At 42.1% G+C, this 24,477-nt stretch overlaps 1 protein-coding gene across 1 annotated transcript in view; it reads left to right on the forward strand.

Annotated features, from left to right (window-relative positions):
- ZFAND4 (zinc finger AN1-type containing 4) overlaps nt 1-24,477 on the forward strand; it is a 109,782-nt gene that overhangs the window by 44,970 nt on the left and 40,335 nt on the right. The window contains exons 3-5 of the mRNA XM_079793727.1: nt 4,358-4,433; nt 8,406-8,473; nt 13,702-13,888. Coding sequence (XP_079649853.1) covers nt 4,358-4,433; nt 8,406-8,473; nt 13,702-13,888 — 331 coding nt within the window. The remainder of the gene's footprint in view (nt 1-4,357; nt 4,434-8,405; nt 8,474-13,701; nt 13,889-24,477) is intronic.

Raw genomic sequence — 24,477 nt, forward strand, 5'->3', positions numbered from 1 at the left:
CAGGCATCTTTAGTTCACACCACTTTCCCTCCACTGAAGCCTGGGGTAAGTTACTAAAAGTGAAAATTGTGTGCTCTGGGTTTAAAAACAAACAAAAAAAAAACCCTGCAGCTTTATGTCTGACGGGCTCCACACTCCCTGGTGGTCAGTGGCCCTGCTGCCTTTCATAGCTGGATGTTACGTGGGTCACTGGTCTCAGCTCTAGTGCTCTAGGATGAGGAGCCCAGCCTGGGTCCTAGGCCTCCATCTTTTTGTGCCGCGCCAGAACAGCCAAGGGTTCGGCGAGCCTGAGCAGGGGTGACGAAGGATGGAGAAATGATAGACAAAGAGAAAAAGCTGGGTCTAGGTGGATCTTCTGTGCCTTGCTGAGGCCACAGAACAGATCCAGACTGCAAAGCTGAGGCTTTATTTATAATCAGGGACAAACAAGGTTATCTACAATGTTGTTGTAAGTTTCACTTGTTTTGGCAGCACTTGCTGCCCCTCCCACAGCCCACTAGCTACCCAGGAAAGATCTAGGGAGCAGTCACAAGATCAAGCTTAATTATGCTTAGAGGACTGTGCCCTCCAAGCTGGGACTTGTTTGCGACTTTGCCAGCAGGTCAGTCCAAGGCTTAACCCTATAACTGCTCCCAACACTCCTCAGGGGAAAAAACCATCCTGTAGCTGAGAACTCCCTCTTTACTCTTGGCCTGCTGCCTGTGAAAGCTGGGTCAGCCTTTCTCGTGACATTGCCCTCCCAGGTGTTTTCTGTCCTTCCTTGATATAAGCCTTCTCCTCAGCTGGACCTCAGTTGGTAATTCCAGGTGAATGTTCCCCACTTTAGCTGTATTTCTAGTCTGGCCCTGGGGGGATGTGCAAGAAACATCTGCCTATTTGACCACCACCTTCCTGTCTCTTGCTATTTTTTTATTTAGCTATTATTGACATACTAGAGGCCCGGTGCACGAAATTCGTGCACGGAGGGGGGTTGTCCCTCAGCCCAGCCTGTACCCTCTCCAATCTGGGACCCCTCAAGGGATGTCCGACTGCCTTGAGGGCAGTCGGACATCCCTCTCACAATCCAGGACTGCTGGCTCCCAACTGCTTGCCTGCCTGCCTTCCTGATTGCCCCTAACCACTTCTGCCTGCCAGCCTGATCACCCCCTAACCACTCTGCTGCCAGCCTGTTTGCCCCCAACTTCTCTCCTCTGCCGGCCTGGTTACCCCTAACTGCCCTCTCCTGCAGGGTTGATCACCTCCAACTGCCCTCCCTTGCAGGCCTGGTCCTTCTCAACTGCCCTCCCTTGCAGGCCGGGTGCCTCCCAACTGCCCTCTCCTGCTGGCCATCTTGTGGTTGCCATCTTGTGTCCACATGGGGGCAGGATCTTTGACCACATGGGGGCAGCTATATTGTGTGTTGCAGTGATGATCAATCTGCATAATACTCTTTTATTAGATAGGATGACATTTCTTTCTTTTTTTTTTTTTATCCTCACCTGAGTATATGTTTCCATTGACTTTTAGAGAATGTGAAAGAGAAAGGGAAAGACAGAGAGAAACATCAAAGTGAGGGGAATACTTAGATTGCTTGCCTCCTTCCTGAGCCCTGACCTGGGCCCCAGCCAGGGAGGAGCCTGCAACTTAGGTACATGCCCTTGATCAGAATCTAACCTGGACTCTGCGGTTGGCAAACCTAGACATTATCCACTGAGCCAAACCGTGTAGGGCAGGTTATGACATTTCTTAGCCCTCCAGCAGCGGACCTTCATTTTTTTCTCCAGGAGTGTGGTGGAAAAGCCCTAGATCACTTTTTTGGATTCTTATACCCAAGTTACTAAGAATATTACCAGTGGCATACAGGGAGCTTAGCCAATGAGTGGTCAGAAAAGGTATTTCCTCTGTAGTTCACACCTATCTCCTGTGATCTCCGGCTCCACCCCTGCCAAGGCCTAAAGCCTCCAGCCCTGGGCAGGGACCCCCAGCTGGCTCTGATCGCCCTGCTCTACCCCTAGCCAAGGCCGCAAGCCTCTGTTTGAGGCTCGGGCCCTGGGCAGGGACCCCCAGCTGGTTCCAATTGCCCACAGACACCCACAGCTGGCTCTATCGCCCGGCTCCACCCACGGCCAAGGCTGCAAGCCTCTAGGCTTGGGCTCTGGGCAGGGACCCCCAGCTGGCTCCGATCGCCCACAGGGGACCCCAGCTTGCTCTGATTGCCAGGCTCCGCCCCAGCGGCCAAGGCCGCAAGCCTCTGGCAGAGGCTTGGGCTCTGGGCAGGGACCCCCAGCTGGCTCGGATCACCTGCAAGGGACCCCAGCTGGCTCCGCTGGAGGGCTCCACCCCAAGCCAAGGCCTAAAGCCTCTGGCTGAGGCTTGGGCCCTGGGCAGGGACCCCCAGCTGGCTCCAATCACCTGCAGGGACCCCCAGCTGGCTCCGCTTGTGGGCTCCACCCCCAGCCAAGGCCTAAAGCCTCTGGCAGAGGCTTGGGCTCTGGGCAGGGACCCCCAGCTGGCTCTGATCGCCCTCAGGGGACCCCAGCTGGCTCTGATCGCCCTCAGGGGACCCCAGCTGGCTCTGATCGCCAGGCTCCGATCACCAGGCTCTGCCCCAACGGCCAAGGCTGCAAGCCTCTGGCCAAGGCTTGGGCTCTGGGCAGGACCCCCAGCTGGCTCTGATCTCCCCGCTCCGCCCCCATCCAATGCCGCAAGCCTCTGTTTGAGGCTCGGCCCCTGGGCAGGGACCCCCAGATGGCTCTATCCCCCGCTCCATCCAAGGCAAAGGCCTCAAGCTTCTGTTTGAGGCTTGGGCCCTGGTCAGGGACCCCCAGCTGGCTCCAATCACCGCAGGGGACCCCAGCTGGTTCCAGTGGCCCAGCTCCACCCCCAGCCAATGCCGCAAGCCTCTGGCTGAGGCTCGGGCCCTGGGCAGGGACCCCCAGCTGGCTCCGATCGCCTGCAGGGGACCCCAGCTGGCTCCGATCGCCTGCAGGGGACCCCAGCTGGCTCTGATCACCTGTGGGCGACCCCCGCTGGCTCCGATCTTCCCCTCTGATCTTCGGCTCCAATATCCCAGTTCCAACAACTGCTCTCCGAGGCTGCAGCCATCTTGGTTAGGTGTATTTGCATATTCCCTTTCTGATTGGCCGGTGGGCGTGGCCGGTGGGCGTGGCTTGTGAGTGTAGCGGAGTGATGATTTGCATACTACTGTTTTATAGATAGGATATGAGTTTCAGGTGTACCACATAATCCTATATAATCCTATATAATAAAAGGCTCATATGCAAATCAACCAAATGGCGGCACAATCGGTCGCTATGATGTGCTCAATGCAGGATCTGCCCCTTGGTGGTCAGTGCACTCCAACAGGGGGAGCTCTGCTCAGCCAAAAAGCCCTGAGCCAGGCTCACGGTTGGTGAGCCCAGTGGCAGTGGGTGGCAGGAGCCTCTCCCGCCTTTGGGGCAGTGCTAAGGATGTTCGACTGCCAGTGGGGAGCAGGCCTAAGCCATCAGTTAGACATCCCCCCAGGGCTCCTGGACTGCGAGAGGGCGCAGGCCGGGCTGAGGGATGCCCCCTCCCCAAATGCATGAATTTCGTGCACCGGTCCTCTAGTGATTTAATATTTGTATGTATTGCAAAATGATCTCCACAATAAGTTTAGTTAATATCCATCAGCATAAAGTTACAAAAGTTTTTTTCTTTTTTTAATGAAAAATTTTATTGATTGATTTTTAGAGAGAGGAAGGGGGGAAGGGAAGCATCAAATTGTCATTCCCCTTATTTATACATTCATTGGTTGCTTTCTGTATGTGCCCTGACTAGGGATCAAACCTGCAACCTTGGCATATTGGGACAGCACTCTAACACTAAGCTACCTGGCCAGGGCAAAAGTTTTTTTCTCCTGTGATGAAAACTTTTAAGATCTCTCTTAGCAACTTTTAGATATACAACACAATATTATTAATTCTAGTCCCCATATTATACATTACATCCCCATGCCTTATTTTATGGCTGGGAATTTGTACGTTTTAACTGCCTTTACCCATTTTACCCATCCCCACTCATACTTTTAACCTTGCATATAACCCTGAATGAAGACTGTACTTTGCAGCGTTTAGAACTGTCTTCCAGTTTCAAGGTCAGAGAGTTACTGAAACATACTGTTCTTTTCTAAAGTGAGTGGATTGGACTACATCTACGTTTAGCTATGTCTTTTACCTGTGATTCTGTAAATTTTAGTTAAGCACTCAGCATTCAATATAGAAGTGTGTTTAATTTCTTGTTGTTGTTGTTATTATTTTCATTTCATACATAGCTTTGTATCATATTTTTAAGAAGATTCTATTGCATTTTAAACCATTTTTTATAACCTTTCCCTAAGGTATTCCCATCTGTCAGCAGCACTTAATTTGGAATAACGTGGAACTTGAAGATGATTATTGCTTGAATGATTACAAGTGAGTGTAATTGCATATTAATTGTTTTATAGATGCTCAGTATTGCGACTTCATATAGTACCAGTTTTTCTTCTGAATCCGTGGATCATGTCTCTTCTTCTGAATAGTTCTTTTACCTAGATTTCAGTGTAAATCCTGAACTAAATAAACTTTTGAACAAAACAGAAACAGAAGCATGGAAACGTTGGAACAGACTGACAGCTGTCAGAGGGGAGGGGAAGTGGGGACTGGATGAAAGAAGGTGAAGGGATTAGTCAAAAAAACTTATATACATACCATATAGACACAGGCAACAGTATGGTGATAGAGGGAAAGGAGCACTGGGGGGTAGGTGGAGGTGAGCAAAGGGGAGAAAATGGGGACAGAAAGAGACTTTGCTTGCAGTGATGGATAAACAATGCAGTTTGCAGATAATGTGGTGGTGTTGTTTTTTTTGCCAATTATTATTTTTTTTAATGTGTGTTTTTTGTTGTTGATAGTATTACAGATGTCTCCCATTTACCTCCCCGCCCTTTACCGCCTCCTCTCATCCCCAATGCCCCCCCCTCCCAGGTCTTTACCACCCTATTGCCCATGTCCATAGGCTATGCATATAAGTTCTTTGGTTTATCTCTTCTCGTTCCCCAACCCCACCTCAAGATATGTCAATCTGTTTCATGCCTCTGTGCTTCAGGTCTTATTTTATTGGTCAATTCATTTTGCCCATTGGAGTCCACAAATAAGTGAAATCATGTGATATTTTTCTTTCTCTGTCTGGCTTATTTTACTTAGAATAATATTTTCCAGGTCCTCCATGCTGTCCCAAAGGATAAGAGATCCCTCTTTTTTATAGCTGCATAGTATTCCATTGTATAAATGTCTCACAGATTTTTTATCTATTCATCTACTGATGGGCCTTGGGCTGTTAAAAAATCTTAGCTATTGTAAATAACGCTGCTATGGACATAGGGGTGCATATATTCTTTCTGATTGATGTTTCGCGATTCTTAGGATATATTCCCAGAAGTGGGATCACTGGGTCAAACGGAAGTTTCATTTTTAATTTTTTGAGGAAACTATAGTGCTTTCCATAGTGACTGCACCAGTCTGCATTCCCACCAGCAATGAACTCGTGTTCCCTTTTCTGTGCATCCTTGTCAGCACTTGTTTGTTGATTTTTTTGATGATAGCCATTCTGACAGGTGATATCTCGTTGTGGTTTTAATTTGCACTTCTCTGATGAGTAGTGACTTTGAGTATTTTTTCATGTGTCTCTTGGCCATCTGTATTTCCTTTTTGGAGAAATGTCTATTCAGCTCTTCTGCCCATTTTTTAATTGAATTGTTTGTCTTACTTTTGTTGAGTTGTATGAGTGCTTTATATGTTTTGGATATTAACCCCTTACCAGATGTATCATTGACAAATATGTTCTCCCATTCAGTGGGTTCCCTTTTCATTTTGATAGTGGTTTCTTTGCTGTGCAGAAGCTTTTTATTTTGATGTAGTCCCATTGTTTATTTTTTCCTTAGTTTCCTTTGCCCTAAGAGATGTATTAGCAAAAATTCTGCTGCGTGAGAGTTCTGAGATTTTATTGCCTATGTTTTCTTCGAAGATTGTTATGATTTCATGCTTTACATTTAAGTCTTTTATCCATTTTGAGTTTATTCTTGTGTATGGTGTAAGTTGATGGTCTAGTTTCATCTTTTTGCATGTGTCTGTCCAGTTTTCCCAGCACCATTTTTAAAATTAATTTCTTTATTGATTAAGGTATCACATATTTGTCCTCATCCCCCCATTCCCATCCCACACCCCTCCCCACGCATGCCCCCACCCCGCTGTTGTCCTTAACCACTGGTTAGGCTCATATGCTTGCACACAAGTCCTTTGGTTGATCTCTCCCCTTTACTCCCACCCTCCCCTACCCTCCCTCTGAGGCCCGACAGTCTGATCCATGCCTCCTTGTTTCTGGGTCTGCCCAGCACCATTTGTTGAAGAGGCTATCTTCATTGTATGTTTTTGCTTCCTTTGTCAATTATTAATTGGGTCAATTTCTGGGGCTTCTGTTCTGTTTCATTGATCTATATGCCTGTTCTTGTGCCAGTACCAGACTGTTTTGGTTATAATGGCTTTGTAGTATAGTTTGATATCCGGTATTCTGATTCCTCCAACTTTGTTCTTCTTTCTCTTCTTTCTCCTATAGCTATTTGGGATCTTTATGGTTCCATATAAATTTTTGGAGTATTTATTCTGGTTCTCTGAAGTGTGCCATTGGTATTTTAATAGGGATTGCATTCAATCTATAGATTGCTTTGGGTAGTATAGACCTTTTAATGATGTTAATTCTTCCAATCCATGAACATGGTAAACATCTTTTTGTATCTTCCTCTATTTATTTTTTTCAATGTCCTATAGTTTTCCAAGTACAGGTCTCTTACCTCCTTAGTTAAGTTTATTCCTAGGTATCTTATTTTTGTTGTTGTTGTTGTAATAGTAAATGGGATTCTTTTTTTAGTTTCTTTTTCTGAGAGTTCATTATTGGTGTATAAAAATGCCATTGATTTCTATATGTTGATTTTGTATCCTGCTACCTTGCCAAATTCATTTATTAAGTCCAGTAGTTTTCTGGTAGAATCTTTAGGGTTTTCTATGTACAATATCATGTCACCTGCGAGTAATGAGAATTTTACTTCCTCCTTTCCAATTGGGATGCCTTTTATCTCTTCTTGTCTGATTGCTGTGGCTAGGACTTCCAATACTATGTTGAATAAGAATGGTAAAAGTGGATATCCTTGTCTTGTTCCTTTTCTTAAGGGAAAAGCTTTTAGTTGTTGACCATTGAGTATTATGTTGGCTGTAGGTTTGTCAGATATGGCCTTTATTATTGAGGTATGCTTCCTCTATTCTCACTTTCCCGAGAGTTTTTATCAAAAAAGGGTGTTGCATTTTGTCAGATTTTTTTCTGCATCGATTGATATGATCATGTGATATTTATCTTTCAATTTGTTTATGTGATGTATCACATTTACTGATTTGTGGATATTTTACCAGCCTTGAATCCCCGGAATAAACCCCACTTGATCATGGTATATGATCTTTTTAATATATTGTTGGATCCAACTTGCTAATATTGCAGATGATATTTTATTGAGTTGTACACATGAAACCTTTTTGGTTTGGGGAACCAATGTCACCCCAATACATTCAATTAGAAAAAGATGTGTTGGCTCAGTACCCCATATTACCTGATTGTTGTCCTTGGAATCTTTGTTTTACTTTTTCATTATTCACTCTAAGCTATTAATCTCCTTCCTTTTTAGATCTTTCTCTTCTGATCTTGCATTCTTTGCTTCTTTATTTGAATATTGATCCAATTCTCACCTGACTAGGTTCCTTTTCTTTCCATTTTCACAAGTATTGAGTGAGAGAGTATTGCTCTTCACCAAGTCTTTCATATTTCATTAAGCCCTTCTTCCATTACTAAGTGGGACACTGCATACCAGTGATTGCAGATATACTGTCTGACATTTTGCCTTGTTTTCCTCCCATTTCTCACATAAATCTTCACTCTTAAGAGCAAAAAGGCCAGAGGCAATATGCTGGAAGAGCATTGGGAGACCTTGTAGATTTTCTGTTTCCTATTTTACTAAATATATCTGCTATTTTCTAATACTTTGGGTCTTGAATAAGAATCTTTTTTTCTTAGGGCCTCTTTTTCCTTACATGTAAAAAAAAAAGAGGTTAAACCACATGGTCACAGATCCTTTCCAGTACTTTTATTCTGAGATTTAATGTCATATTTAAGGCTTATGAAAACTTCTTCACTTTTTCATTATTTAAGAAGTAAATAAGTTAACATTTTATATTTATGCTCATTGCTATATCTATTTTTAGAGGACAGGCACTATGCCTGGCAAAGCAGCAATAATTATGTAGATATTTAACAGTGAGTGTATTTTGATGATTGTAGTTTATTTTTGTATTAATTATCCACAGCATTTCAGAAGGCTGTACCTTGAAGCTGGTACTGGCTATGCGTGGCGGACCTATAAATACTAGAAGAGGTAGGCATATGTTAAAATTATGTATATTAAGCACTTTCACAATAACAATCTTTAAGCCAGTCGGTGTTTTTATGTTTTGTAGTAAGGTTCTCTTTCTGCTCTTAGGTTTTAGAAGAACCACTTTTTTTTGTTTTTTTTTTGTTATAGGCATTGTTCTTTAAAGCCTAAATCAACAGTGGCAGGAACTCATATACCAGGAAGTCTAATGATTCATGATTCCATCCAGGAAGATTTAAAAATAAACCTCATCACCCTAGCTGGTTTGGCTCAGTGGATAGAGCATTGGCCTGTGGACTGAAGGGTCCCGAGTTTGATTCCAGTTAAGGGCATGTGCCCGGGTTGTAGGCTGGATCCCCAGTAGTGGGGTGCAGGAGGAGGCCGATTGATGATTCTCTCTCATCATTGATGTTTCTCTCTCTCTCTCTCTCTCTCTCTCTCTCTCTCCCCCCCCCCCCTCCTTTTCTACCTCCCTCCCTCCCTCCCTCTCTGAAATCAATAAAAATATATTTAAAAAACAAATAACTAAAAACAAACCTCATCAATATAGGGAAGGGAAATGGAATGGCATAATACAAATATGTTGTTATTGTGATTAGGTTCATTCCAGGCTTGTTGCTTGTTTTTATCCACTGATTCTTTAATCCCTGGGGTAATGTTTTTTAAAAATATATTTTTTAATTGATTTCAGAGAGGAAGGGAGAGGGAGAGAGATATATAAACATCAATGATGAGAATCATTGATTGGCTGCCTCCTGCATGCCCCCTACTGGGGACCGAGCCCGCAACCCAGGCATGTGCCCTGATGGGGAATCTAACTGTGACCTCCTGGTTCATGGGTCAACACTCAATCACTAAGCCACACCAGGCAGGCCTGGGGTAATGATTTTTGTAGAAACTTCCTGGATATCTCTTAGCCTTGTCTATGATGTATTTGGGTGTCATGGATATTATCATGGCCCTGTTGAATCCTTTTTCAGAATGTGGGCAGTCCTTGGGAATTCATTCATTCGTTTGTTCATTCATTCATTCATTCATTCAGCAAATACATTTTGAGCATCTACTAGATGTTCAGTGCAATATTTTATGGGAGAAAATGTCCCTAATTCATGAAGGTCCCCACAATAAGTGTGTAAAGAATGGATGTCATTTTAAGCAGTCATAAATGCTGTGGAGGAAACAGGTTAGTATGATAGAGTCTGTGGAGGCAGGGTGATAGGAGGATGATGGGGGAAGGGCCCTGGGAGAAGGTGATGTGAGCAGAGACTTGGTTAATGAGAAAGTTCTAAGCATGGGGAGAACTGGGAGTGTTTACATTGGTCCCTGATTCAGGCATGCCACATGAACCCCACCAGATAGAGGCTCCCTTAGACTGCTTAGAGCAGTCCGTATTTTGGGGAAGGACGTCATAGTTGTTGAGCCTTCTTTAACCAGAAAACGAAATTAAGTATTGAGTCTACTGCTGGCTTATTTCTTCTACAAGTCAAATTTTATCTCCATGCTTCAAATTTTAGTTAAAAAATAAAGGTATTACCATCTTGTTTCTAACTACTTCAAGAGGATTTTGAGAGATATGTTCTTTTTGCTGTTTAACTATTTTGGATAAGCTAGAAAAGATGAAAATAATGTTAGAGCTGATTAATTAGCACTCCTAATATCAGGGGCTGTCTATTAACATGAAATTCTTGTATGTGACATAAGTTGATGTCTGTAGTACCGATTCTGAGGGTAGTACAAGACCCTAAAGCGTTTCCTGGGTCATTATTGTAAGATAGAATTATACAGTGTTTAATGACATGTGAACTCCATTGTATCATATTTTTGAAAGTTGGTTATTCGTGTACACTATTTTCTTTAAACCAGGGTTTTAATCAGAGCACCTATATTTTTTTACTAGGACTAAAATTATTTTATGTTTATGAGGAGGAGTGTAAGTGCTATAGATTCTGAGTTAAAAATATATGTATTTTTTAAAATTTTAAAAATTTAAAATGAACTGCATTACTACCCTTTGATAGTTGAAGCTTTGTAATACCTTTTTTCCCTACAACATTTTGTGCCTTATTTATAAATTGAAAAATCAGCACTTAGAAATTGTCTATTTTTTAATATTTTAAATTAAGTTTTTAATAATTTTGCCTTTATCAAATCAACATTTTTAAAATTAAAAGCTTGATGTTGTCTACCTTACATCATTAAAATCTTTGTGAACCCAGATCTAAAACTTCTCCATATGGATTTGAGAAACCATGTTTTTTAGCTATTTAAAATATTTAAAACTTACGGTTTAGAAAGTACCGTTATCATCTGAGTTCCAGTAAGTAATATTTAGCTTAAAAATTTTTTTTAATGAACCATTATTAAAACAGCGTAGAAAATACTTTCCTTCCTAAAACTAAATTTTATCTTAAACTATTCACTGAGTGGCCAGATTATTATGATCTTTGAATGAATGCATAATAATCTGGCCACTCAGTATGTGTGTGTGTGTGTGTGTGTGTGTGTGTGTGTGTGTGTGTGTATATATATATATATATATATATATATATATATATATATATATATATATATTAGAGGCCCGGTGCATGAATTTGTGCATGGGTGGGGCCCGGCCAGCCTGGCCAGGGGGAGGGGACATGGGCAGTTGGCCAGCCTGCCTGCTGGTTGAACTCCTGGTCGAAGGGACAGTTTGCATATTAGCCTTTTATTATATAGGATAAACACTGAGTGGCCAGATTATTATGCATTCAGAGATCATAATAATCTGGCCACTCAGAGTATATACAATGTTTTATACCTGATGAAATCTAAGTGATTTTTCTGTTATGAAAATGTGTGTACATACAGATACATATGTGTATAAACATATTAAATCCCAGTGCTTCCCTAAGAAAGGCACTCTATGTTGATTTAAGTAAAGTTTCCATGTGGCGTTAGTAATGACAATAGCATAGGTTTTTATTTCTCATGAATATAATGTGGAAAATATATCATTAACTTAAAACTGGCAAGAACTTGTTTTTAAAATGTCTTCTAATATTAATCATTTTGTGCCTATGAAAGAGTCAATCAAAACATCTGAACATTTAAAAACTATATATTTTTATTGATTTCAGATAGGAAGGGAGAGGGATTAAGAGATAGAAACATCAATGATGAGAGAGAATCACTGATCAGCTGCCTCCTGCACAGCCCACACTGGGGATCGAGCCCACAACCAGGGCATATGTTCTGACCGGGAATCGAATTGTGACCTCCTGGTTCATAGGTCGATGCTCAACCACTGAGCCACACTGGCTGGGCCTCAAACATTTTCATAAAATAAACTAAATCCTATTATATTTCTTAAGTTTTTGAGTTTTAGTAGTGGTGGTATTGAATTTAGGATATGAGAACATCTTTAATGTTTTTACCTTGTTACTTTCAGAGTTCAACTTTCCTTATTATAATTTTTTAAAAGAAGAGTGCGGCACTGTGATTCTGGTAATAAGTAAGCTACTTGAATGAGAGTTATGGAGTTTGAGAAATTATTGCTTCTTTTAGGAAAGAGCAAAAGTTTCTTCAACTTGTCATGAGAATGTCTTTGGAAACTATTTTATTTCCTGTAACCATTACTTAGACAACCAAGTGTGGAGTTCAGGGGCTTTTAGAACATTCACCCCATGAGCCAGCAATCTCTTCAGGCCAATTCCCACTACAGGAGCAGGATCTGTGGCTGCTGTGGACAAGAGCAGGTTGTAATATCATTCAAACCCAAGGACATCTTTGACTTCTTTTTTTTTTTCAACGTACTGATTTTTTCAAGTTATTATTTAAAGTATTACATGTAGTAGTACATATATCTCCTTTTTTTTCCCCATTGACCTTCCCCCAGCCTCCCCTACCCCCTGTCACATGTCCTCATCCCCCGTCAGTAGTGAGGGCTTTGCCCCAGTCCTGTGCTCTGACTGGGCACAAGGATGTACCATATTTTCTGGCGTATAAGACGACTGGGTGTATAAGATTTTCCTGGGTTAAAAAGTCGTCTTATACGCCGGAAAATACGGTAGTCCAATATATCTAATCTATTATATTTAATCCCATCAATATAGTCCAATATACCGTATTTTCCGGCGTATAAAACGACTTTTTAACCCAGGAAAATCTTATATGCCCAGTCGTCTTATACGCCGGAAAGTACGGTATTCTATTCTAGAACAACTCGGCTCCTGGGAAGACGCTTTTAACAAACAACATTCTGACCATTATACACACTGCCGTTTCAGTACTTAAGTGGCCCCCTTGTTTCTGAATTACTGTGTACTTTTAATTACCTGACTGCACATCAAGAAACAGCTCTAAGAGGACTCAGCCTCTATATAAAACCAGTAAGAAGAAGGATTCAGTTGCTTCTCACTTCTAATATGTCTCCTAATTATGTGTGTGCTTATTTTTTAATATAAAGTAAGTGGGATTTATATTGCTTTTAATTGTTGATTGTTGGAACCAATATTGGAAAATATGGGAAGCAGAGCTGTCAAGTGAGAGCAATCATAGATAATTATGTCATAGAGTCAGCAACTATACAGGCTAGCGGTATAGGAAAAACCTTGTGTATCTTTGTACCTAACAATGCAATAATGCATTTCATTTATTTCATACTAGCAGCCCGTTTGCACGAAGATTCGTGCAATAGACCTTCATTCACCTGGTTGCCTGCACCAGTTTTCTGCCGGCACCGGGGACTCAAGCCTTGGCTGTGGCCACCGCCTTCTGCCTTCTTTCAGGGTCGGGGCTTGGCCCCAGGCAGCGGCCTTGGGCTCGGCTGCACCCCAGCCTCCCTGCTACGGATTGCAGGAGCCGACCCCCGGTGGTTGCCTGCAATCCGTGCAGGCTCCCCGCTGGTGCCCAAGGCCGGGAAAGCCTCCACCCAAGGCTTTCCTGGCCTTGGGCTCGGCTGCACCCCAGCGTCACTGCGACGGTTTCCTGGTGGGCGTGGCTGGTGGGCGTGGTTTGTGGGCATAGCGAAGGTACAGTCAATTTGCATATTACTCTATTATTAGGTAGGATTAATACAACATAGGGAGTGCTGTATTAACTATAAAAGACCAGAAACTTTTTGAAGAATATTATATATAGTATATCGTATGCACAGGGTTGTTGTTCAAATTCATAATATTATGTCCTGTCACTGTACCAAGATGCATAAAACTTGAAATTGAAAGCTTGTTTATCAATTTTTCCATTTGTAGTTCCTATGGAAGACCCACTTAGGGAGATGGCTGAGTTCATGGATTCCAGTCAAGATGAGGTCTGGGAGAAGACCTCCTACAACAAACAAGTTACATTTTTGGTATACCGAGAAGGAGAGCAATTGAATTTCTTTCGTGTAGTAGATAGGGGAGATGGCACTTTAACACCATTATCTGAATCTTTAAGGTAAATAAATAGGTTTTCATTTGCATGTCTCACTTAGAAAAGGATAACATCATACAATACACTCCTTAAACCTTTATGTTTACCTTGTTTTGTCAAAATAATCTTATTCACAAGACTGACTAAATTTCATGCATTCTCCTCTATTCCTGTGGCCCCAGGTATGTGATTCTGAAATTGCCCTTTATATGATTAATACTTAGAGAGTAATTTTTAAAACTGAAATTTCTTTTTTTAAAATACGTTTTTATTGATTTTAGAGAGAGATGAGATGAGAGGAGAGGAGGAGGATGAGGAGAGAGAGAGAGAGAGAGAAAAACATCAATGTAAGAGAGATACATTGATTGGCTGCCTCCCATATACGCCCCAACCTGAGATCAAACCCTCAACCTGGGTATGTGCGCTTGACTGGGAATTGAACCAGCAACCTTTCGGTGCACTGGATAATGCTCAACCAACTGAGCCATACCAGCCAGGGCTGAAATTTCTTTATGGAATAAGATTTTTCATACAAAAGATTTATTTCTGTAACATTATGAAACTTTAAGATGCCTATTAGATTAGAGTCTTTTTATAATAGTGTGATATTATAATAGAAAGGGTTGAATCTAAAATTGCTAGCTTTTTTCAAAATTTAACTCTGTTGCTTAAAGGTGTATAAATCTTACTTCTCCAGGGTTGTTTTTCTACTCTATTAAGGGGGGGGGGGTTATCTATATATATAAAAGCCTAAGCGACCATCGCAACCAAACGGATGACCGAACAGGCTACGTGGGGCAACTAGGCCTGCGGGGGGGTGGGGGGACAGTGAGGGGCGACCAGGCTGGCAGAGGGGGCCAGTGAGGGGTGACCAGGCTGGTGGGGGGGGAGCAGTTGGGGGTGACCAGGCCGGCGGGGGGGGGGGGGAGTTGGGGGTGACCAGGCCTGCAGGGGAGACAGTAAGGGGCGACCAGGCTGGCAGGGGGGCAGTTAGGTGTGACCAGGACGGTGTGTGGGGGGGCAGTTGGAGGCGACTAGGCCAGCAAGGGGGGGTGGCTGTTGGGGGTGACCAGGCCAGCAAGGGGACAGTTAGCGGTGATCAGGCAGGCAGGCGGGTGAGCAGTTAGGAGCCAGTGGTCCCGGATTGTGAGAGGGCTGTCCTAAACCAGAAGTGGGTACAGGCTGGGCTGAGGGGACCCCCCCCCCTTCCACGAATTTCGTGCACTGGGCCTCTAGTATCCTATATAATAAAAGGCTAATATGCAAATCGACCAAACGGCAGAACAACTGGTTGCTATGATGCACACTGACCACCAGGAGGCAGACGTTCAATGCAGGAGCTGCCCCTGGTGGTCAGTGCGTTCCCACAGGGGGGAGAACCGCTCTGTCAGAAGCCAGGCTCACGGCTGGCGAGTACAGTGGCGGTGGTGGGAGCCTCTCCTGCCTCCGCGGCAGCACTAAGGATGTCCAACTGATGGCTTAGGCCTACTATCTGTGGGCTCCCAGACTGCAAGAGGGCGCAAGCCAGGCTGATGGACCCCCTTCCCGAGTGCACAAATTTTGTGCACCAGGCCTCTAGTTACTTATAAAATTAGAAGGATACAACCTAAAGGTACTTAGCTAGGCAAAACAACACTTAGAAATCAGAGTAGGTAACCTATAGGTTTTTGTGCACTTTGTCTTATTGATTCTTCACTGCCTTTCACTTAAGTCACTAAACATTTACTGAGCTTTTTGTAGCGTGTTTGTACACTAGGCACTAGGTTACAAAGATGATTATTCCTCCCTCCTGGAACATGCAATCTGCTATACACAGTACCTATAATACACTGTTGGCAATTGTTATAAAAGGATATCAGCATCTCTGGAAAACCAGATGAGAGGGGCTTCATTTTGCTTGAAAGGAGGGGAGTTAGGGACAACCTCTGAAAAGAAGCAGCTGTAAAAGAGGAGTCGGAGTTTGCCAAACAGAGAAGGGAGCAGTATTACAGGTAACTAAATTTAATCCACAACATAAAAAGCTAGTGGCAAACCATTCATGGAAAAGATGACTTGTCTGGAGAACAGTTTCTGAGGGTCTGGAGTCCTGGCACAGTTTAGCTGGGGGCTCTGCTCAGGGTTCCACTAGCTGCAATCATGGTTTTGGCAAAGGTGCACTCTTCTCTGGAGGCTTGACTCGGGGAGAGAATCTGCTTTCAAGCTCAGTCACAATGTTGTCATAATTCATTTCTGGGAGCTCTATGACTGAGGGCCTGGTATTTTTTTTGCTGGCTATTGGCTAGAGGCTGCCCACAGCTCCCTTTTGATGAACTCAAAGTCAGCTGATTTAGGACCTAACTTACATCTGCAAAATCCTTTTATTTTTCATCTAATCTGTTGGCTAGATGTAAATCATAGGTCATGCCCATGCTCAAGGAAGGGTAGGAGAGTGTACAGGTGTGAGCATCAGGGATCGGAAATCATGGGGATTCCTTTAAGATTCTGGTCACCACAGAGTGCTGTGGGTAAGGAAGAGTAGACTCCTTCTTTGTGGCCACAGAGAACAGACTGTAACAAATGAGTGTTGACTGTTGATTCTAACGTGTCAGGATCTGGTTAGCACTACAAATGTGGCATAAACCTTTGGGCTTGAAGTTGAGAAGAGGGAACAATGAGAGCTGCAGCCTTAATCCCGTGTCTCTTACTTGGCCAGGAATAGAATCTCATTACACTATCTCTCTGTGTGCTGGCTCACTGTTGTTTTGGTTTTCTTTCTTAAGAACATTCTCTTTTGGCTCTCCTTTCCTAAAGGAGAGGATCTTAGCTCTCTACTTAGGATGTAAAGCCCTTTACTACCTTTCATCAGCAATTTTTCACGTCTTTCATTTTGTCATGCTTTTACACAACTATTTCCCTTTGCTTGAAAAGTCATTTTCTTCTTTCACTCCATTTTTTTTTCCTCAGTCAACTTCTACTGAGTTTTAGACCAAATGTTGTCATGGATTTCAATTAAAATTGTATTATTGTCCCTATCAAGGTAATTTTTTTATTTCTCTTTTTCTTTCTATTCACCTACCAGAATTGGTCAAGAAATAGAATGGATAAGAAAGGGGAATATAAAACTTTCTGGTCGCATCTTGAAGGACATTTATCTTGCTTATTCTACAGCAGGAGGCAGCAAACTTTTCTGTAAAAGGCCAGATAGTACCTATTTTATGATTTTCAGGCTAAGAGATAAACTCAATTATACATACTTATATAACTAGAGAGAGAAAAAATTTTCACAAGATTTTTACTGACAAAATTTAGAATGTAAGAATAATAATTGAGTACTTTGTGTGTGTGTGTGTGTGTGTGTGTGTGTGAGAGAGAGAGAGAGAGAGAGAGAGAGAGAGAGAGAGAGAGAGAGATTGAGGCCTACTAATGAGAAGAATGGAATTCTTCTTTGTGGGAGTAATTTTTGGGGTAGAAATCCAGCATTGCCTATCAAATTGGCATAATCAGTTGCAAAAGTTTGTTTAAAATTGATCTGTAATGACATTTTATGTATTCTATCTTGGAAAGTTTCTTTTCACACAGATAAGTACTACCAAATACTCATAGGAGTTCATGAGTATATGATTTTTAAAAAATATATAATTTTATTGTTCTCAGAGAGGAAGGGAGAGGGAGAGAGAGAAAGAAATATCAATGATGAGAGAGGATCATTGATTGGCTGCCTCCTGCACGCCCCCTACTGGTGATCAAGCCCGCAACCCAGGCATGTGCCCTTGAATGGGAATCAAACCCAGGACCTTTCAGTTCACAGGCCGACACTTTATCCACTGAGCCAAACTGGCTAGGGCAAGTATATGATTTTAATTGAGCATATTCATCACTTGGAAGGTGTTTATTGAATTCTATTAGTCTTCTATTGCTGTTTACCTTTAGCATGTCATTGCATTGCATATTAATTATTTCCAATTGAAGATAGATAGAGCTCCTTAATTCCATATTTAAATAGATTTTTAAATATGGAAATTTCCATCAACTTGGAGGGAGTTATAAAAAATGCTACTGGGAGCATACTTTGCATTTAGAAAATATATCTGCTGCAAATTTGTGTGGAAATGGAGATCTCATTTAATTTTTTTAAATAATATTTTTAATTGATTTTAGAGAGAGAGAAAGGGAGAGGGGGAGAGAGGAGGATAAAGAAAATTAAAGAGAGAAACATCGATGTGAGAAACATGGATCGGATGCATCCCGTACGTACCCTGACTGGGGACTGAATGAACACCCTGGGCATGTGCCCTGACTGGGAATTAAACAGGTGACCTTTCAGTACATGGGATGATGCTCAACCAACTGAACTATACCAGCTAGGGCTCGCTTAAGTTTTTACTTTTGAAGGCATGACATTATATATGTGATCACAGTAATGCTTAGTTGTCAAAATGACATTAATACAGTATAAGTTTCTCATATAAGTACTGTTTGGCCTTGTAATATTAGGTGGAATTCACTAAGAAACATTATCAAGTTCACAGCAAAAGCTAATTTCCAAAGGCAATTCTTTTCATTCAGAAAAATTCATTGTCATCCCTGAGCTAGAAAAAAATCACAATAAAACTACTACTCTCAAGCCATTGAACTGATGGCTAAATCCAGGAGACAGATGAAGTTTACCATTGAATTACTGGTTCAATAACACATGATAGATTCAAATATTGGCTCTAGAAGACCTGCTGATGAATAATACAATGAGTAACCTTAGGTGTTAAACACCTTACATTTTCATTACTTTTGTAAATTTGTTCCACTAAGCTTTTTCTTTTGTTCTACAGATATTTTTACTCCATCAAGTTGTACTGACTTAGTGTTTTAGCAACTTCTTTGAAAATATTCTTAACTCTAGTTGTTTTATGCAGCCTTTTCAAAGAGGCTAGTTTTTCACTTACTTCAAACTTGGTATTGATGCCCTGAATAAATAAAAACAGCTAAACAGTCTCAATAACTTACGTTGACGCATCAAAAGCCAAGCAAAACAACTCCAAATAACATGCAGTATTTTTTGTTTCTGTTAATCCTCACCCAAGGATATTTTCCCATTGATTATTTTTTAGAGAGAGTGGAAGGGAGGGGGAGAGACAGAGAGAGAAACATCGATGTGAGAGAGAGAGACATTGCCTCTCGCATGTGCCCTGATCGGATGGGGATCAGGCCTGCAATTGAGGTACAAGGTATGTGCCCTTGATCAGAATTAAACCTTTTAGTTTGTGGACCAATGCTCTATCCACTGAGGCAAACCAGGTAGGGCAACTTGCAGTATCCTATCTAATAAAAGGGTAATATGCAAATTAACCGTCGCTCCATCACAAAGATGGCAGCGCCCATAGCCACAAGATGGCAGTGCCTAGTCCCCTCAGCCTCGCCGGAGTCTCCCAGTCCTGGGGGGGCTGCTGCTGATAGCGGGCAGCGTGAGCGGCCTGGTGGAATGCTTGCATTGTCACCGTGGTGACGGAGGGCCTCTGGGCAGCGGGCACGGAGCAGCCAGGGCAGAATGCTTGCTTCATTGCTGTGGCGACGCCCCGGGCCACGGGGGGCCTCTGGGGGAAAGGGGAGCCGGCCTGAAGCCTCCGCAGCCGAGAGCAGGCCCGGAGAGGAGACGGCGGGCCCGCCTCCCGTGGAAGCAGCGTGGCTCCTGTGGAAGCAGCACGGCTCCCGTAGAAGCAGCGCGGCTCACGGCGGCGTGCTGCAGTTCCCGCCGGCTCTCGCGGAAGCAGCAGGCAGCCCACTGCGCACAATATTGCGTGATGGGCTACTAGTCCTATATAATAAAAGCCTAATATGCTAAGTGTCTGGTCGTCCAGTTGGCCATTCAACCAATCAAAGCGTAATATGCTAATGATATGCTAAGGCCACTCAGCTGCTCGCTATGACATGCACTGACCACCAGGGGCCAGACAATCGACTGGTCGACCAGTTGCTATGATGTGCACTGATCACCAGGGGCAGACGCTGTGACCGGTAGGTTAGTTCCAGCTGATTGGGACTGAGCGAGATGGGCCAGACATGCCCTGGAGCCCTCCCGCGATCCCTCCCTGGCTGGCCAACCTACTGCATCCCTCCCCAGCCCCGATCGTGCACTGGTGGGTCCCTCGGCCTGGCCTGCGCCCTCTCGCAATCCGGGCTGAGTGACCCCCCTCCTGAGTTTACGAATTTCGTGCACCGGGCCTCTAGTTTTTAAATAACTATTGATGTTGCTTCCAGTGATGTCAACTCTTTGAGAAATTGCTCTTGCCGAGGAGTAGTCTTTAAACAAGTTTATTTTCTGGATGTGGTTTAAGTAATTCTGTATTGGTAAACAGATTTTCTTGCTTATCTAGTAAATAAACCACTTAGAAACTTTTTTTGGTTATAGTCTCATTTTTTATTTATTTATTTATTTATTTATTTATTTATTTATTTATTTGCTTGTTTGTTTGTTTATTTTAATCCTCACCCAAGGATATGTTTAGAAAGTGGAAGGGAGGGGCAGAGAGACAGAGACAAAGACAGAGAGAGAGAAAGAGAGAGAGAGATGAGAGAAATATCAATTGGTTGCCTCCCGTGCATACCCTGACCTGGGATCAAACCCACAATCTAGGTAAATGTCCTGGGAATTAAACCCACAACCTTTTATACACATGGCATTCAAAATGCTGTTGAATTATGACTATGCCACTGTGATTTGTAGTGTGCCAAGCCACAGTGCAAAGCAATGAGAGCCCCATACAATTCTGTTTTGGTTTTTCAGCTCTGCCATTGTAGTGCAAAATCAGCCACATGTAGTATGTGATCAAGTGATATGGCTATGTTCCAATATAACTTCATTTATGGACACAAATTAGAATTTCATACTGTTTTAACATGTTATAAAATATTATTTTGAGTATTTTTCAACTCTTTAAAATTGTAAAAACCACTGTTGGCTCATGGGGCATACAAAATAAGTGGTGGACTGAATTTGGCCTGTGGCTATAGGTTGCTGACTCCTGCTCTAAGAAGAAACAGAGAATTTGATTCATTCCAGTACAAAATCTAGTATCATTTTTAGTCTCAAATCTTTTTAGTTAATCATGTTACCTCCCTGCTTTTCTAAGTGTGATGAAATAGAGGGAGGCATTTTAAGACCTAATTAATAGGTCACTTCTGTGAAAGTCATATGAGGACTTGGCTTCATGATGAAACAATATTCATCTTGAAATAAATATTACATTTGCTCATCTCTTATTCTTTAATTATAGTATTAGATTAAAAGATATAGATAAAGTTAGTCTGATTTGGCTCAGTGGATAGACCATTGGCCAGTGGATTGAAGGGTCCTGAGTTCGATTCTGGTCAAGGGCACATACCTTGGTTGCAGGTTCCTCCTTGGCCCAGACCCTGGTCAGGGCTCGTGCAGGAGGCAACCAATCAATGTGTTTCTCTCACATCAATGTTTCTCTCTGTCTTACCCTCTCCTACTCTCGCTAAAAATCAATGAAAAAATATCCTCAGGTGAGGATTAACAACAAAAAGATATAGAAAAGGTTAAATATAAGCATTCAAGGTAATATTGAGGGAATTTGTACTCCGAAGTGAATGCCCTATGTGCATGTATTAAAACTTTATTTTCTACTGGTAAAAAAGAAAATATTTAGAAATTGAAGAAAATACTTAGAATGTCCTATCTAATAAAGAGGAAATATGCTAATTGACCACCACACCCTCACAAGATGGTGGTGCCCACAGCCAATAAAGAGGGAATATGCTAATTGCTGCCACACCCTCACAAGACGGCGGCGCCCACAGCCACAAGATGGCAGCACCCAGTCCCCTCAGCCCCGCCTCATCCAGCCGGAGTCCCCTAGTCCCCTCATCCCCGCCTCATCCAGCCTCAGTCCCCCAGTCCCTTCAGCCCCACAGGGGAGGGCAATTGGAGGCAATCAGGCTGGCAGGGGAGGGAAGTTGGGGATGATCATGCCGGCAGGGGAGCAGTTAGACATCAATCAGGCTGGCAGGGAGCGGTTAGGGGGCTATCAGGCTGGCAGGCAGAGAGGTTAGGGGCAATCAGGCAGGCAGGCGAGTGGTTAGGAGCCAGCAGTCCCAGATTGTGAGAGGGATGTCTGATATTGGAGAGGGTGCAGGCTGGGCTGAGGGACCCCCCCCATGCATGAATTTCATGCACCAGGCCTCTAGTTTAATATAAAAAGGATATTTTTAGATTAAATTTATAAATTACTGTTATCCTAGTGTAGTTTTATTTTTCCAACTAGAAAAAAATTATGATTGTCTTCTAACTGATCTCATGAATCTAGGCTTTATGAGGGGAAAAAACACAAACAGTTATGTGATTATTTTTAAAATATTAGGTGAATTTAAAAGTGTCTTTAGTCCTCTAAAATGTATCCAATGAAATATTTATCATAATTGTACTTTTTTACGTACACACACAGGAAAACAGTAAAGGACCAGTGTTTATTTATTTATTTTTAATTTTTTTAGTAAGGTTGAGTCACAAACTCTTTCAATGTTCAATATGGGTAAGTTGAAGCTAAAATAGCTCAGGATATAATAGAGAAGTGCTTAAAGTTCAATTATTTCAGGGTAACCCAGAGCAGAGTGTACTGAGTCCTTCCTTCCACCTCTAAGGGTGAACTGGCAGAAATCTTCACTCAGGCCTCCATTTCAGGTATAGTTAACCTCAAGACAAGAGCCTTCTCATACTACAAGTTCTGCTCCTTTTTTGAGTACTGTTGTTTGGTGCCTGGGAAAGCAACAGGAAATAGTATAAAGAGTAGCCTTTGGAACCAGGTAGATGGGGATTTGAATCTTAGGTCCACCATTTATTAGCTTTCTGGCCAACAAAATTACTTAACCTCTCTCAACTGCAGTTTTATTTATACAGTGTGATATAATATAATCTTATGTAGTTTTGTGAAGATTATAGATAATATGTGGAGAGTACCTGGCAGAATAGGAATTTAGTAAATGGTATCTGTTAATTTAGTGTTGTGCCTCTTGTGTCGATTTCCATGTGGTAGAAGGCATCTACAATAGGTAGAGGTAATGGTCACAAGGCACATACTAGGAGCTGAGTTGGTTATGGGATTAATTTCTGCACTCTTCCTTCTAATAGTCATGCCTGCTGTGCATGTAACCAGCCCTCAGTTTCACAATGTCATCTCTTTCACCATATTAAGTTTAGGAGCGGGTTATTCACCCTCCTCTTTGCCTTTGTGTGGGAGTAGTATGTGTTTCGGAAGGGCTATGGAATATGCTTTACCAAGGCTATCCAAATAGTTTTTATTCTTATAGCCAAATAGAATAGGAAATCTTACCCTCAGATTCTTTAGCACAGACACATTAGTTTTCCTATAACAAGCCACAGTGACTAACACACATTTTTTTTTCTGTTCTATTTAAAACTTTAGTCATTCTTCAAACATGGTGAGCTTTTTTTTTTTTTTTTTTCCTCAAACATTTACCAACCTAATTTTCTCATTGTTGAAAAAGCTAAATTTCTCCCTGGCTGGTGTGGCTCAGTTGGCTGGGGTGTCATCCCTTACACCAGAAAGTTGCAGGTTTGATTCCCGGTCAGGACACATATCTAGGTTGCAGGTTTGATCCCCAGTCGGGAGTGTACAAGAGGCAACTGATCTCTCTCTCTCTCTCTCTCTCTCTCTCTCTCTCTCTCTCTCTTCCCCCCTCCCTCCTGCTCTCTCTCAAATTAATAAAAACATATCCTCGAATGAGGATTTTAAAAAATTTAAAGAAGAAAAATCTGAATTTCAATAGTGTTTGTGTTCAGTTCAACAAACATTTTATGAATATGTGCCAAGCATTGTGCCAGGTGCTAAGACTAGGAAGATGAAAAAACCTAGCAACTGCTTTCAACTTATACATATGGTGGAGTAAGAGGGAGAGATATGTAAATATAAATATGAAGATAGTGTGATAAATGCCATTGCATTATGTAGTCAAAGAGAAGCGATCCCAAATAATAATTATGTTAAAATATGAACAAATGTCATGATGATTAATCAATAATTGAAATGTTTTACATGTTTAATAATTTGTGTCATACTTGCCTGGGGTGTCTTTTTCATTTAAAATGTATGCTGTTCTAAACACACAGAGAAAAATCTTAAGTTATCTGCATTTTTTGTTATTGTTGTTCTTTAAGAACGGAAACTGTTCGGATGACACCTATGTATGAGTTCCTTTTTTTCTTTTAACTTTTAACTGAGAATCCTCTCAGGATGAATAAAAATCAGGACTTCTCCTCTGTGTCAGTTTCTTTTTCATTCTGGTTAACGGGAATTTGATCAGCTTGTGGTCTGGGTTGCAGAATTACCGGCCTTGGCTGATAAAGTAAATCAGATCATTCTTGTGGATTTTGCTCCTGTGGGAATGAATGGTATAGCCAAAAAGACCTTCCCTTATGCTATATCGACTTCAGAAGAGCTCAGCTGTACTACAATTTTCAGTAATGCTCGATTGTGATACTTAGCCCCATTAACTTTTTTTCTCCTAAACTATATTTTTAAAAATACATTTGCCTTAAATTTACATTGACAAGATGGATTTGTTGCTTTGTCATTAGCAGCATCTATAGTTTCTATTGCACA

The sequence above is a fragment of the Cnephaeus nilssonii genome, assembly GCF_951640355.1.
Source record: "Cnephaeus nilssonii genome assembly, chromosome: 16".
Taxonomy (NCBI): Eukaryota; Metazoa; Chordata; class Mammalia; order Chiroptera; family Vespertilionidae; genus Cnephaeus; species Cnephaeus nilssonii.